General features: G+C 38.6%; 2 protein-coding genes across 4 annotated transcripts; both read right to left on the reverse strand.

The window, feature by feature from the left end:
- Positions 1–230: 230 nt before the first annotated feature.
- On the reverse strand, positions 231–10187 carry LOC114734098 (homeobox-DDT domain protein RLT1). Of its 3 annotated transcripts, none has more exons than XM_028921612.1 (18): positions 9430–10187; positions 8846–9271; positions 8311–8390; positions 6978–7388; positions 6805–6894; positions 6553–6717; positions 6220–6442; positions 6023–6123; positions 5606–5692; positions 5355–5504; positions 5101–5256; positions 4569–4778; positions 3829–4497; positions 3187–3723; positions 2066–2683; positions 1840–1944; positions 1477–1743; positions 231–1293 (listed from the first exon to the last, which is right to left on the reverse strand). In XM_028921612.1, the coding sequence occupies exons 1-18, from the start codon at positions 9608–9610 to the stop codon at positions 523–525; spliced, it is 5247 nt and encodes a 1748-aa protein (XP_028777445.1). In that variant the 5' UTR covers positions 9611–10187; the 3' UTR covers positions 231–522. The 3 variants fall into 3 exon arrangements, with proteins under 3 accessions (XP_028777445.1, XP_028777444.1, XP_028777443.1); XM_028921611.1 differs by having other exon boundaries at positions 4569–4781; positions 8311–8387; positions 9430–10186; XM_028921610.1 differs by having other exon boundaries at positions 4569–4781; positions 9430–10186.
- A 1724-nt stretch (positions 10188–11911) lies between these two features.
- On the reverse strand, positions 11912–15527 carry LOC114734092 (triose phosphate/phosphate translocator, chloroplastic-like). Its single transcript, XM_028921599.1, is given in 13 exon segments — positions 11912–12248; positions 12358–12458; positions 12563–12662; positions 12886–13002; positions 13095–13172; positions 13280–13392; positions 13686–13781; positions 13864–13984; positions 14202–14280; positions 14838–14903; positions 15076–15150; positions 15257–15431; positions 15434–15527. Coding segments are annotated over 13 exon segments (1218 nt in total). The 5' UTR covers positions 15513–15527; the 3' UTR covers positions 11912–12230.
- Positions 15528–15912: the final 385 nt, after the last annotated feature.

Raw genomic sequence — 15912 nt, forward strand, 5'->3', positions numbered from 1 at the left:
ACTAAAGATGTGGACTTTTAAGAATTTCAAATATGGGGTGAAGCTCCAACAGAGTCTGAATGCTACATCCTGCCAACGGTATGACCTCGTAATAACATTAATCCAAACTACCTTTCATATGAATAGTTCGAATTACCCGCAGCATACCCTTTTGTTTCCTCCACACAAAGGTAACCCTTTAAGCGTGATAATTTCCAACCGAAGATTTGCTTGGGGCCACAAAGAAGAGCTTATATATGAAGGTATTATATTTCTATAAATTAATGAATATCTATGACATGAGAAAACAAAATCGAAATGAGGCTGGGCTACGAAAGCCCTCAACTTCAACTCTAATTTAAAAATACAGGGGCTCCATTTTGCATGGAGCATATACATCATAATTCTACTGGCTCCTCTCTCCCCCTCAAGCCATGAGATAACTTCTCAGGCACTTATCCAGCGGCAATGTTAAAAAAATGCAATGCAGCCTTGGGATGCAATTCAATTCCCTTCACTTGATCAATTAAAATATCCAATGTTCTAATCAGAAGAATCCTCAGAGACAGCTGAGTCTGAGCCCTCTTCATTTACCATCATTCTATTGGCATCACCATCTGAATCCTCTCCTTCACTCATAACTTCCTCCTCTGAATCTTCTTCCAACTCCTCTTCTCCCTCCTCAATGCCATTGTCATCTTCAGAAGCACCCACCACTTCTTCATCGCTCGCTCCAACCATATCCCCATCCCATCTGTTGGAACTACCACCATTGAAACCTACCTCCCAGTTTCCTTGCTCATACTCCACTGCTTGTCCATTGTCATCAGATTCCACTTCCTCAGCACTGTTACTGTTATCAACACCATCCATTTGGATAGGACTTGCTTCCTTCTCGCCATCCCATTCCTCTTCCAAGCTTCTCAATGATCCTCTGCCAATTTTGGGACTACGACCGACACCCTTGTGGCCAAGTAATAAGTCCTCAACAGCCCTTTTTTCCACTCTCCTTTTCCTGACAGTTCGGCGACCACGTCCACCAGGTTGTCCTTGTGTCCCTCTCCCCTGCTGTTTTAATCCCGCACCCAAACTCTCAGTGCCTTTAACATTCCGGCGCCCAGCATGTTGTTTTGGCTCTTGTGTTCTTCTAGACAACTTCTTGCCCCGGCCCTGATCATGAGACCCCCGTCCACGTTTATTGCTCCTTCGAACACTTCTATTAGATTTGTCTTCCTTGATGAATTCGTCATGGTCCAATTCTGCTGATTCAATAGCTCTACCAGACTTGAAGGGAGCATATCTTGAAGGAAGCTTCTGCGGAAAAGAAAACCAGAACAAGATTATAACTTTAAATATGAGCAGCACAAAAGCTTTTCAGCTAAACTTCCACCTCACTCAAATATAAGCATAACAAAAGGAACCCGCATATAAAGGGAGCCTTCAATCTAGTCTGCTTGGTGAATGAGCTAGACATAAACAAGGAGAGAAAGAACTCACCACATATTCTCTCACTTCTTTCTCCTCAACAGGTAGCTCAGGCTTCTCAACTGGTATGTAACTGATGGATGCATCAAATTCAAAGATTCTCAACGACACAGCTGCAGTGGTTTGTGGCACCCATGGCAGCACATGAACTGATTCAGTATCTGTAGAAGCATTTACAGCATCATCTGGCATACAGCTTGATCCCAACATTTCTTCTGTTGTGGAGAAGTTTGATGACAGAAAGTCTCGCTGTACTGCTCTCTCCAACAAGGTCAATAACTGCAGAATGCATTGCCCAATTTATAAATACAAAAAACGTCAAAATGATACAGGGATTTGCAAGATGAACTTGCACTTAATGATATTCCATAAAACCTGCAAGAGTTCATCAGTTGTAGATGATTTGCTCAGCTTCACACCCCACTGCTTCCTATACTCTTCTGTCCAAATTGATTGCAATGATTCAAGAGGAACAGAAGCCTGAAATACAAAATGACAAAACAAAATAACCACTGAATTATTAGGAAAAATACACTACTGGAGAGATAACGGGTCTAAATGAAAATCACTAAAAGCACACACTAAGCTATTGTCAGTTTACCTCAATACAAGCCAAGAAGGCCTTGAGCAACCTTATCCGCAAGGGAAGAGAACAATCCCAAGTAGAAATACCTTTGGAATCTAACTTCTCTCCACATTGAAATGCATGTTTAGAAAAATTAAATCCATTATTAGTAGCAAAAGTATGGTGGCAAAAATTACAATGGGAATCCTCAAAGAAATATGGATTCAAACACATATCACATATTTCCAGAAGTGATTTGCATCTCCTTTGCCCATATTTCAATGAACATAATGTTGATGAATTATAACATTCTTTCCATATCCACTTTTGAACATCTTGATACTTGGTCAAGGCAGCTTTTTTTTCACTCTCACTTCTCCCCAGCTCAATTTTAAATGATGAAGTTGTTTCCAATGTACAGTCAGAACTCAAACCACAGAGACTACTGCTAGAACTGTCTGATCCAGCACGGCATTCAGGAACCAATTCTACTTCATCAGCTTCATTTTTAATTGATCTGGTGGCATTTTTATTAAATTGAGCATTCTTTCGAACATTTTCCTTGAAGGAATTCTCAATCTTCTGCAACATTAAGCGTAAATGAGATTCCCTAATTCCACGTGAATCGAGGGATGTCAAGAGCGCATCGAAATCCTGCATAAAGTTGGAAGAAAAAATTATATCTCATCAACTAGGATGAAAGCACAAGAATACGTCAAGTTCACATAACCCTTGAAACCTGAGGAAAATAACAATCTAGCTCAAAGATTCAGAGTCACAAAAATAGACTAAGTGCCCAAAAAGTTAAGAATGTAGAGCAATACAATTTTGTGAATAACAAAAATATTCTTCCTTTTCCCCCCCGTGGGGTGTCAAAACAAAAAATATTCTCGTGTTTAAAGGCCAGAGCAGGTATTCAATCTCCAGTGGTTATCTTCATTAGAACCATCATTTGAGGACTCAATTTCAAAAAATCTGGATTTGACTCAACATTGGAAGCATAACGAAGTAATAATGAGTAGGCATCCATGTGGTAAGCAGGTCGCTAAGGCATGTACTGAAACATGAGAAACATATTAAAACCAACATATCCAGTAATTAGTCTGAAATGAATGGATCAACCACTGAGACCAACAATTCAGCAACACACAATTTACCTCTTCAGAATCAATAAGCCGCCAACTGCCATCATGCAATTCCATGAAGACCCTGCCGGCACCAGGATCACTGCTGGAAGCGGATGCAACAAATTGCCAATATCGGTTACGTCTCCTATCTTGACCAAGGGGCAAGGACCTATATACATACATCTCTTCCGCTATATGCGCAATATAAGACTTCAACTGTGAACGAGACCTTTTTGAAGCATGTGCAGATAGAATCTGCGGGTTGTCTGGACCTAAAAAGAGATCTTGAACTACTGAGGGCTTTTCAATAGGCATGTTCTGTGCACCCAGAACTTCCTTTTGATTTTCTGCAGTGCTGGGTGATGCCTCATTATTATTAATATTGATGTCAAGCAATGGGCTCTGGTTTCCCTCTGCAGATGGGCCCGTATATTGTGTCTCAACTTTATTTGCAGCAAGAGATGGAAAATCTGATTTATTAGAATTATCATCTTTCTGCCGAACTTTATCTATCTGTGCTTCTGCCCACATTTGCTTCTTCAGAGCATTTGCTGCCTCCAAACGGTCCTGTAAAGCTCTTCATGTCAATATATATTAAAAAGAAAAAAGGAGAGGGCAAGTAAATAAATGCAGCTTCAATCCAAATTCAAGACTATATGGAATAAAATATACCTCAAGAACAAGACGTATTGAATTTCCTTCATTCGCAACACCAACTAATGCTACTAGTGCATTAAGACGTTCTTCTACGCTAAGGTCAGAATATTCTCCTTCTGTAAGGCCTTGAACCCATGACTCTCCAGACTTGCTTTCATCAATTTCCATGTTATCGTCAGGATTTGCAGTATTCAAATCTTCAATAACCTGCTGTCCAGTAACAGCACCTGGGCAATCAGCATCTTTAGAACAACTCTCAGGAACGCAAGGAAGATCCTTGCCAAACTCATTTTGAACAAGTTCCATGTCATGGCTCATGTTTTCTCCCCCATTTGTAGAGCAATTGTTCAGGTCATCATACTGTTCAGATGTTTTGTTATCACTTAGGGGGTTTACTAAATCATCTACTTCAGGATCCTCATCAACTTCATCACTTTCTGACTCTTCTTCTCTTTCAACATCATCAGCATCTTCAACAGCAGGAAACCCATTTTCAAATATCTGAATTTTCTTTCTAGCATCTGAAAGAATGGCCTCTGCATCAGCAGGATCTTTTCGATATGCAGCTCGAACTCGATATGTTGAGGGAGCTATTCTTTCAAAAAGCTTAGCATCTCTGGTCAAAGCAACAGAAATTGATGCCTCAGGTGTCTTGCTGGTTGTCAGGTCCCTAAGTCCAGATTTCTGACAAAAAAAGCATAAGAATAAAGAGGATAACTTAATGGAATATTTAAATATTAAGAGAGACAATTCACCTGAATTTTCTCTGCAAGCTCTAGTACAGTCAAGCCCTTGCCACCCTCGAGAGACAAAACATGAAATGCTGCAAACTTGACCGTTCCAGGAGTCAACCGGTGCCTATTTCTCCGAGGGGCTAACAGACCTTTCTCTTGCATTTTTGCCACAGCATTTTCAGCTGCTGAACCATTGCGAAGAGTGGAGATGATGTCTTCACAACTTCTACCCTGCTGTAACACATAGAATCATTCCTCATTTAGTCCGTGAAACACAATAAAAAATAAAAAATAAAAAGGAAAAAGTTCAATTGTTGATAAATAGATGCAGACAAATTGCTCAGCCAACCATTCAATGGCAACAGAAATGCTCTCGTCCCAAGATTCAAATTGAACATAAAAAATCTCAAGACTGCAACAAAGAGAAGCAATATCCAAAATAGTGTGCTCCCCTCAAATTTGGAATTAAAACAATGGAGTATTAACGTAACATAGGAAATACCAGAAGTCCTGAAATTAACGAAGTCAATTATCATAAAGAAGAATGATGAACCTCATCTTTATCATTTGCATATGACCATGTGATATTTCTTTTTTTCAGCCGTGGTCCAAACCCTGCAGACAATGCTAACTGTCGGAAAATTTCTGGCCATGTTGATTGATTCAAGTGCTTCTGCCAATTTCTTATATCAAAGCCCCAGGCATACGCCTAATATTTAAAAATAAATAAATTAAAACAACATTACATTGAAAAAACCTACTGATTGACTAAAAAGTACAGAATATTTTGGAAATATATAGACTTACCCCTTCCACAATCTCTGGATGGCCACCACCAGGATTAGCAGCCCCATTCTGGTTAGTACCTAATCCTGTAGGTGTCCTTGCAACATCTTCGATGTCCTTTATTATCACCTTGAGAAGAGCAACATGTATCTCACCAAATAATCTTGAATCCTGAGATCCAACGGTTTGCAGATTGAACCCACAAAGTGAAAAGGGAAGGGAAAAAATGCATAGAACAATTCATTTTAACAGCTCAAAACATATGGACTCACATAGTCATGAAATGCCTGCAAAAATTCATCAAGAGTAAAAGGCCACAACTCAAGGACATCCGCAAATGTAATCAGAAATCTCCAAACCTGTAATATACCACCAAAGCTTTAAAACCTTGAACTCGGAAGTCACAAATCAATCTATTGTCTAAATAATAAATAAAACTAAAAAGATAACATGAGCTAGAGAAAGCAGCGCATCCAGAAACCCAGACATAACAGCAAGGCAACCGAAGAATATTTTATTATTTTCAGGGTACACAAGACTACATGCCGAAAGAGCCACTGCTCAAAAAGGATCACGAATAAATACAAAATTAATCTAAGACTATAAGAATTGTTAATTAAATAACTAAAGCTTAAATGCTAAACCACAATTAACGCTTCAAACAAGTAAAAGTGATAATAAGGACAAACCATGAGAAGGTTGCCAACATGCTCCTCAGATTTGATCCAGGGTTGGATGGCAAATGGTTTTTTCAGCTTTACACTCTTGGGTGGAAAAGTGCACAATGAATCTACAGTAAACAAATGAGTATCAGTATTGGGACCTCATTCGCCTTCACCCCAAACCAAATTGTGCTAATTAGACAATTTAAAATTATATTGCTCACCCCGAAACATATCAAGGTTTTGCAAGGTGTCAAGATCAAGATTTATAATTGAGGGAAGTCCCTTGCTTGCTACGGCCAACTCCATCAATTCCAGTTGTTCATCCTCAATAAGCTCCATAGATTCTTTAGCTATTCTGCGGGCAACTGCCTTCTCAAGAGCAGCTTTTCTTCTCTCTGCTTCTTTCTCTTTTCGAAGCTCTTCTTTTTGCCTCCTTTTCTCAGCCTTTCAACAGATAGACCATGATACATGTCAGTAGGATACATTACATATCCTCAAAGGTTTCAATATTAGCTAACAGATGATCATGCTACAAGGCTCACAAACAGACTTACTCTTAAATTTTCCTTCATCAGAAACTTTTCCCTTCGTTCAATTTCACGTCTTTGCTCACGCTTTGTTCTTTCTTCTTCTCTCTGTCTCTCACGCATCAGCCTCTCTTCTTCCTTCCTTCTTTCACGATCTTGCCTCTCCATCTCTTTCCTCATTCTCTCTTCATTCTAAAACCGAGAGGAAGAACAAAAGGGAATCAGATCAAGCATATTCAACATCTATTCATAAATTTCACACTTCATTTCAAAAACAACCTTTCGCCTAATGTTATCTTGTTTCTCTATCTCCTTCTGGATCCTCATCTCATGGGCTTCAGCTTCTCTTGCAGTTCTAGAATCATCACTCTGCATAAAGTTTATAATTATAAATTCTCGGCAAAGACTGTTTGGAGAAATAAAACATAAAAACGATGCTCAATAAAGAATACCTTTCGTTTCCTGTCAACCCGTAATATTGCATCGCTAGGGAAGATTTGTCCACCAACTACCCCATAAGGGTTTTCTGGTCCAACAATTGGGTGATCAGTAAAGTGAGAGTTCATTCCAATATTTAGGTTTGGGTAAGATTCCCTTTGAGAAGGGCCATCATCATCACGAGAGGGCGACGGAAAGGGAAGCCCTTGCTTATCTTGTAGAGATGAAACACGAACACGTGACGAATGGCCTTGGGCAGCATGAATCCTGGGAAGCTGTTCATTTTTTACTACAAAAGACGGAGTTCTGGCTGGACCATCCATCGGATCAAGTAAATGAGATTGTGTCAATTGTCCATAAGCATCAGATCTAATACTGGAGTGGTTTGGGAGAAATGGATATTCATGGAAGGCCCTTGTCATAGCCTGGAAAGGAGCTAAATTAAAATCAAAGACTCTAAGAAAAGCAACCAAGCAGTAAACAAAATTCTTATCTAGCAGAACAAGCAGTTTTAAGATTATATTTTAAAAATACTCCCTTATTATCAAATATAAGCAATAAATTAAGAGAATCCTTTGCTATCAGAAATAAGAAACATTGCAAACTTCCATAAATGTTTCACTTGATTTTTACAAAAATGCCCCCCATAAATAACCACTGGACTCTCCATTTTCCAATGAAGAGTAATAACCATTGGGCCAACTACATATCTTTATTGGAGGCAAAATAGAAAAGATAAAATACTGGTTTAGACACTAAACTGTTTCCTAATATGTGTGACTAGCTTCATTAGTTACTTATATTTGATAATGGAGGCAGTAACATGTTTTCTATGAATTAAAGGAACACATTCTACAATCTGAATTTGCATTAACTGAGCATTCAAACATATAATCTTCAAAACCAGAGAGGAAAAAGGACAAAAGTGGAATAAACAACAAAAATACGGCGAATTGAATCGAAACATAAGAATACAAATGAATAATCACTCAAGCTGAGGATGTCAAAACTAGTTCCAACACGATTATATGGTTGTGAAGTTACTAAACACTTTATTTCATGTTTCATGCTAACAACAGAGACAAGATGTTGAAAAACGGCGAAAATCAAAACAGTAAGCAAGTTACAATACCTGGTACAAGTGGATTAACTAGTGAAAATCTTAAGGGCTTTTGAGTGAATAGGATAAGCATTCAGAAAGGTACTCAATCATCATAAGTATCTCTCACTCAACCACGGTGATGACAAAAAATGATCTCTTGCGAGTCACATGCAACTAAATGCATATAAACTTGCATGCAATCTAATAAACAATTCTGTTATTAATACAGATAACAGAAAACCAACCTTGTTTGTTCTAACATCGTGTCTTTCATAGACTTTACTATCAAAGCCAAGACTAGGCCGCTTCTGCTGCTCATTAACTGCTGCTCCAAGAAAAAAACAAGTCGCCAAATTGTCAGCAGCCAAACAAAACAGAAGCACGCAAAACTAACAGAAGTTTATCAACCCTTCATGCCACATAAGTTATTGATTCTAGCAACCATGTCTACTATCAAAAAAGGCCCAGAGGTGGTCAAAGATGCTGTATATGAACATTAATCGCTACAACATTCATACAATACAGAATGTTTAAGAAACAAAACAGACACCAACAAACTCATGATACCTAAGTAATTGAACAATGTGAAGATTCTAACCATGCCCACTTGATTTAACAGTTAAATTGTTATATACAAGACTGTAAGAGACCGATAGTCCTAGCAAAAAATAAAAAAACAAATAAAAATGAACAATAAAACATATAAAGACAAGGCATAAACTGAAGATGAGTTAACACAATCTTGATGTGAGGAAAAAACAAAAGCACTAAGCGTTATACCGATAGGTGCTCCAAATGCATCTGGCGGCAATGGATCAAACTCAATTCCTAAAATAGGTCCATCCTCCCTTAAGGGTTCTCCTAACTGCGCCTCCACACAAGCAATTGCTCTGAGCTCCATAAGAGCCTGCTGCGACTCATAGTACCCAGGAACACCCCTAGGTACTACATTCCGCAACTCTGAACGAGTAAACGGGCTTGAGCCCGAACCCGACCCGGATCCATAATCATTGGCAAGTTCAGTCTCCATCCTCAACTCGTCCGTCGGTGAAGCGGGCAACGGCGGTGGCGCCTTTCTTGAAGACTTGGGCACGTCCTTCTTGTCTTTCAACCTCCTATGGCAGAACCACATCTGCAATTGCCGATCCGACAGCCCCAACTTCTGCGACAGTTCTGCCCTCATCGCCTCCGACGGGTACGTCTCCACTAATCAACAGAAATAGTCCATTCCATTAGCAAACGGATTGAACGCATATCAAACAAAATCTTCAAATTGAAAAAATAAAAAAAACACGTAAAAATTTAAATAAAACAAAAAACTACAGATAGAGAGGGAGATCAAAAAATTGAAGAAGGGAACTAACAAGCATAAGCTTTCTCCAGAGCCTCAAGCTGGAAAGGAGTCTTCATCTGACGCTTGGGCTTGCTCTGCCCTTCATTGGAATTTACAATTTTTTTGTTACTTCCATTATTGTTGTCATTGTACTCATCAGCGGCGTCCCTTTTCCGATTATTCTCCCCGTCAGACACAGACTCGGCCTCCATTGAAGAACGATCAAGATCGAAGGTTCCCTGAAGTTACCTTCTTCAAACCCCCAGAAGAAATCCAGAACGCTCAAGAAAAAGGAACCAAAACAGAAAATTAGGGCTACCGAAAAGAATCAATATTTCTCCCTTATCTATACCGTCTCATCTCTACCTTCCTCTCTCTTAAACCAAAATTCCGTAATAGTCAAGGATTGAAAAGGCACAAGATTATTATCCTGGGATGAAAAATAATTAGAAATAACATAATAAATAAGAAAAAGCATCAGCGTACAATGAGGGATTGAAAAGAAAGAACAACGATTGAAGAATAAAAGAACAAACCGAAAAACAATAATAATATTAATAACAAAAATCGAAAAACAAAGATAAGCCAACAACAGTTTCCCTTGACTCCTACAAGTACAATTCCTCCACCACCTTTCATAATTCGTTTTTATTTTCCTTCGTAAATACTAAATACTGGCTTTTTTGTTTCTCTTTTTATTAACGGTGTGATGAATGTTCGTGTCAAACGAGAACTCGGTAACGATGACTAAAAACAAAAATCAAAAAAAGAGATGACTTTTGTTAACAAGTTCAGTTTTTTTTTCTTTTTGCGTTTTTCCTTTTTTATTTGATGAGATGAAATCTGTGTTGTCTGACTTGTCTCTCTCTATCTCTACACGTTGTTCTAATTTCGATGAACCTTTATTCCACGGTTCTTGTCAGAATTTTCGTTTTTTTAAGTTCTTTTAATTTTAAGGTTTAGCAATTTCGGGGGTTGTTGTTTCGGTGAATTTAATTAGTGTGCGTGTGTGTGGGATCATGGTGATGTGCGAGTGTTTGAAATTGAATTACAAGTTACTGTGTTTTGTTGCGTTTTGAATGGAGTTCTTTAAATTTTTCTGAAGGCTCCTTCTGATTGGCTCTGCTCTTTGGGATCTTTCGCGTCTGATGCGATCAGCGAATCGATGTTTCGTGTTTTTGTTTCTTTGGGCCCAGTTTGATGTGCCTTCCGTTTTTCTCTTCCCTCCTATGGGCTTTTTCATTGGGCTTTAATACGGATTAAGTCATTTAGTTTTGGGTCAAGAAAGTGGATATCGCGGGGGGTCATTTTAATTTTATTTTTCATTATACTAAATCTCATGTTCCTTAATATAAGAGTTTATTGATTAATTTAAATAGATTAAAATTATTTAAGTTAATTATTTATAATAAATAAGTTTATATTTTTTAAAATATTCTTGCTAACCAAGTATATTGGTTATAACAACCATTATTATTAAGATTGCTTTAGAAAAAATGAATAATATGAAAACAAAAGTGAATTGAAATCTTATAATTAGGATCAAAATAAAATTCAAACAACCCTTATATTAAGGACCATTGGAGGTAGTATTTAATTTTGTGTGCAGAATAAATTCTATCTTTTAGAGTAAGAATAAGAGAACAACAATGTGTTTAAAATGCATTTTATATTTTTATTGAAGAAATAAAAATGTTATTAAATAATCATAACAAAATATAATAGGCAAGAAAATAAGGGGCACTCAAATATTAACTCTTTATTCAATTTCCTCAAACTACAGAAGCAGTTTCATGGGTTGGCCACAATTTTTTATTATTGTAGCTTGGCCGCAACCATCTAAAGCTTAAAAGTAATAAAGAACGAGGTAAATTATATTAAGAATTAAGAATACTTCACAAAGCCAATCTCGACATTTTATTTTACTTCGATGTCTTTTTGTTTCATAATAAAATACTCCTCCGGTCCTAAATATAAGACCTTTATACTAGTGTGTATAAGGATCTTACATTTAGAACCGGAGGAGTATCCTTTTTTTCTGTACAATTGCTCCATAAAATATTTTGACACAACCTAGTAAGAAAAGTAGACGCAGAGCAGTTTTCTGAGGTTTTTTTTTTTTTTTAAACGAAGCAAACTATAGATAACAACAGCGTAGGTTGAAAAGTTTACACTGGGAAAACTTTTATCAAATGGACTCAAAATGACACGAACATGTACGAAAAATAAGTAATTTATGTATAAGTTTTGTATATTTAAAACAAAATAAAACATGGCGGGAACTGAGCTCCTCACTCCTCTTTCGTATGAATAAACAACTTTTTTAGCTGATTGGATATATATATATATATATATCAAAGTCATATTAACAAGAATAAAATATCTTAAAGCCATGTTATATGCTCATTTAAGGAATAAATTTTGTTAATCCCCTTGCGTTGATTTTCGTTCTACTCATTATTAGTCCACTCAACAAGCCAATGACTTCCATGTATAGCTGGCTACTTTTCATATATGAGAAGCAGTATTATTATCAATTTCTGAGACCAAGGGAATTGAAAAGGAGAGCTTAAACATGTCCCGAGGGAATCATGAATACATCATGGTTCAGTCAACATGAGATGATTGCGAATCAGCAAACAGAAATACTTTGGTTTTTGATAGAATCAAAAAAGAGGATGAGAAAATTGACAAGGGTGAGAGGGAGAGGAAGAAACAGAAATTATTACAAGGAAAGGATAATACAATATGGAGCCATCACTCTATTATTTTTGAAGCAAATCTGTGATGATTGATATGATTTCCAGCGCTCAGACGCACGTCTCTTTTTCCTTATGCCGCTTTCGCTTGCTGCCACACGAGGAGCAGAACAAATGAAAACCATCATACAAAAGCATAATCATATACAACTCACTGTAAATATATATTATTATTCTTCAGTCGTTTCATTTGCACTCACTCGTTTCTCCTCTTCCATCTTGGCTTTGATGAAAGAATAGATGGCCACTCCTGCTATTGCAATGCATGTTCCAATACCAGTTTGGGTGGAGATCTTGTTGCCTGTCATGTACGAACGCAAGAACCATTCATTTAGATTATTAAAGCAATCAAAATTGAAACTAACTAAACTAGAGCTCCAAAATGGAAGAGGAAAATATGCTTACCAAAGATTATGATTGAGAAGCCAATCACAAACACACGTTTCAGTACATTCCCAACTGCATGAGTCAGAGGAGCCACCCTCTCCAGAGTGTTGGTGGCCAGCTGGTGATAAGAACGCCAACAATTTGTTAACTCCATCTATCATACAATCATGTACTTGAAGAAAATAACACAGGAAAGAAAATGTAATTGTGTGTGAAAGAATATGTCTTCTTTGGTAAAGTTAGTGTATTTTTGCTAGATTGATAAGGCATCAAATTTTGCTCCCAACAAAAAAAAAAAAGGGTAAGGCATCGAATAAGTTCATCTGGTGGCATATGCTTACCTGATTGTAGAGGTGGTAAAACATTCCGACCCAGAAAAGATCTGACACGAACTTGACAGTACCAACTTTAGCAATTGCATCACTGAAACCACCCTTCATCAGTGCAGGCCCCTCGAACTGTGTGATCAAATAATGAACGATAAGAAGTCCATGGGTTATATGAAGGTTTTTGTATTCATCACGAGGGCCGCAAGTACAAATTTACTCACAATTATGGCTGGTGGTATGCAGACAATTAGGGCAATTATGGAAATGTAGGCATACACATTTGTACTGTCCATATCAGTCTGCAGAATAATAGAGTCGTGTCAGGGAGCGCATAATATGGTTCAGTCAAGTCTCAATTTCTTAGTAATGATCAATGTGACCAATGGAGAGAGAAGAGGAATATTACCATAGCCTTCTTTGAATAGATACTGCGATATGTGAATGAAATGTTTGAAATCATAGCGCTTATAAAACCAGTCCAATTGAATGAGAGCTCAGTCAGTGAAGCCATTGACACACCTGCATATTCCCTCACAACAATCAAACTTTGACTTAAAAATATTTGATTAAATTTTGTTGATATGGTTGAACATATATCATCTTGATTTAACTGTTTCATTCAAATAACTTATTATATGTTACGTCGGATTCACATTTATCCTTATATAATATTACCTCTATTATATCTTGGTTCTAAAGCAAGCATATTCATTATCCCAAGTTCATAGAGGATAGTCATGTATGACATTAAAATTTGATAGAAGATGGTGAACCGTGGGAGAGAAACAACCACCGTCAAGAGACGATCATACCAATAACAACAGGAGCCAGAGAGAGCCAGAGGGTAAAAGGAATTGGCTGGCCAAGTATGAATTGGGAAGCAGCGGCATTGAAGAATGGCTCCAGAGCTGAAACAAAAGAGCTCACAATGATTACATTACAAAATTACAAATATAACGAGTTTGAGGCAATTTTTAGAAATTTGATCACCTTTAACGGTGTGTGTGAAGGAAACCGCAACAGCTGCAAATGACACATTGCTGGTCACGTGGCCTAGCGCGTGACACACTGCCACAGGAATCAGCACCTTCAGCAGGTTCGAGTCTATGGGCTACAAAGCATATAAATATGCCATTCACGTATCAGAATACATGCCATTGATAAATGAACAAAAATTGTAGATATGATTTTTAGAAAATTGCGATAAATTGATAGTAGTGTTTCTCATGTCTCCAAACGTTTTAACACGTTCTCCTACATTGCGGATTTTGGACGTTTTTGGGCGATGATGATGAGATATGGGCCGAGTGAATTTGAAGTTTACTTACAGCTCGCTTGGGTAGGCCCACGGCCCAGCTCACAAGACAGTACGCCACGCCCACGAATAAATGGATAACCGAGACAAAGCTGCATACACCCATAATAGGTTATTTCGGCCGTAAGTTATTATTAGTTAGTCGAAGTCAATTACTAGTACTGATTAGCAGCGACAATTACTATCAAATCATAACACTTTCTCTGGTCAAAAAAAAAAATCATAGCACTTTCATACTAACTTCTACGTAACTTTTAACTGCTCATCTCCAATAATAGAGCCTGAGATTTTACTGTCCACCATCAATCTCAATCTTGTTACTATTATCTCTTTCACACCTACCTTCACAAGATAATAAAGAAGCTCACAGGGAAGCATGTCGCCAAAAGCATGAAACTAAGTGTTTAGTCCCAAGATATTGAAATATACTATTTGTAACGGATCTAGGAAACTTATAATTTAATGTGAGATTTGAACTCGAATTAACATATAATGCATTGAGCTAGTATGTCGACTTCTTCGTTTCGTTATTGAAACCTGGACGCCATTAGCATCTTACATTACACCAGGAACTCTTGCTTAATCAATGTATTAACAAGCAACACTCTAAATTAAACATTAATTTGATGAATATAATAACAGTGCTTACTATGGATACGGGAAGTAATTGTAGATCTTCTTGTTGAGGATGTTAAAGATCACATTCAAAAAGTACCTGCAAAGGTAAAAGGACACAGGCATAATTTCAGAACGCGAAGCGATGATCACGGAGAGAAACACGGCTAGATAACGGAAATTAGAGCATAGCTCAGCGTATAGCAGAGAAACAGAAGTAGAAGAGAAAGGCACACACAGTCGGAGAGGATGCAGCGAATCAGGTCACCTACCACATGAAGAAGAAGAATCCAGTCACCAGCGCCGGATACTTATCGAAAAACCCGACCGGAGCCACTTTCGCCTCCCTGTAAAAAGAAAAGGAAAGAAAGAAACAAAACCACAACAACAAAGTCGATAAGGACACAGACGACAGCGAGGGAACCGAGTAAGAACGGAGGGAACGGACCTCACCCGGCGGAATCACTTCCCTCAGCCGGAGAGGAGGCAGCGGCGAGGCAAGGCCGGAGGGGAGCGTCTTTCCTCAGCGCCGGCGAGCATAGCTCGGGACGGAGCTGCCTTCCCCAGATAAGATTGCCGCCGTCGGCAACGGCACCGATCGGCTTGACAGAGAGGAAGGAAGCACCGTGGGAGTCGCGCGGAGCCTGCGGAGGAAGGGGAGAGAGGAGGAGGAGAAGGCGGTGGCGCGTGACAACACTCGCGACTCCATGGAATCAGCAGCGAACAGAGAGAAGAACCAAACGGAAAAATCAAAAATGCGGCCGTAATATAGAGTAGGGAGGGAAGGGTGAGAGTGGCACAGAAATGGCAGAGCCAAGTACAGGAACAGTTTTTGTGACGTGTGGCTGCAGTTTAACTGCCTGAGGGTGGGTGATCGGGTGCGTCGAGGGAAAAAAGATGGGAAAATGGGGAGCGTTGGATGTGGAAGGAAGGGTGAGAGATGTGAGGGAGCAGGGGCATTGTTCTTTTGGGGGGGCGAGGGGGAATCGCGAGGGCGGGGGGGGGGGGGGGGAGGGAAGGGGATAAGTGGGGCCCTCTTATCCTGAGAGAGAGATATGTGAAGGAGAAAGAGAGAGAAGCGAGGATTGGCCAATGTGATGATGCCTTAT

The sequence above is a fragment of the Neltuma alba genome, unplaced genomic scaffold (genome assembly GCF_004799145.2).
Source record: "Neltuma alba isolate B1F8T4 unplaced genomic scaffold, ASM479914v2 tig00013076_pilon, whole genome shotgun sequence".
Classification (NCBI taxonomy): Eukaryota; Viridiplantae; Streptophyta; class Magnoliopsida; order Fabales; family Fabaceae; genus Neltuma; species Neltuma alba.

Excerpts from the sequence above, each read along its gene's own strand:
- LOC114734098 (XM_028921610.1), bottom strand. The coding sequence starts at position 9,610 with ATGGAGGCCGAGTCTGTGTCTGACGGGGAGAATAATCGGAAAAGGGAC. Across the intron at positions 7,389-8,310 it reads ACGATGTTAGAACAAACAAG|GCTATGACAAGGGCCTTCCA; the intron begins GTTGGTTTTCTG and ends GCTCCTTTCCAG. Across the intron at positions 6,443-6,552 it reads TGATGAAGGAAAATTTAAGA|GCTGAGAAAAGGAGGCAAAA; the intron begins GTAAGTCTGTTT and ends ATCTGTTGAAAG.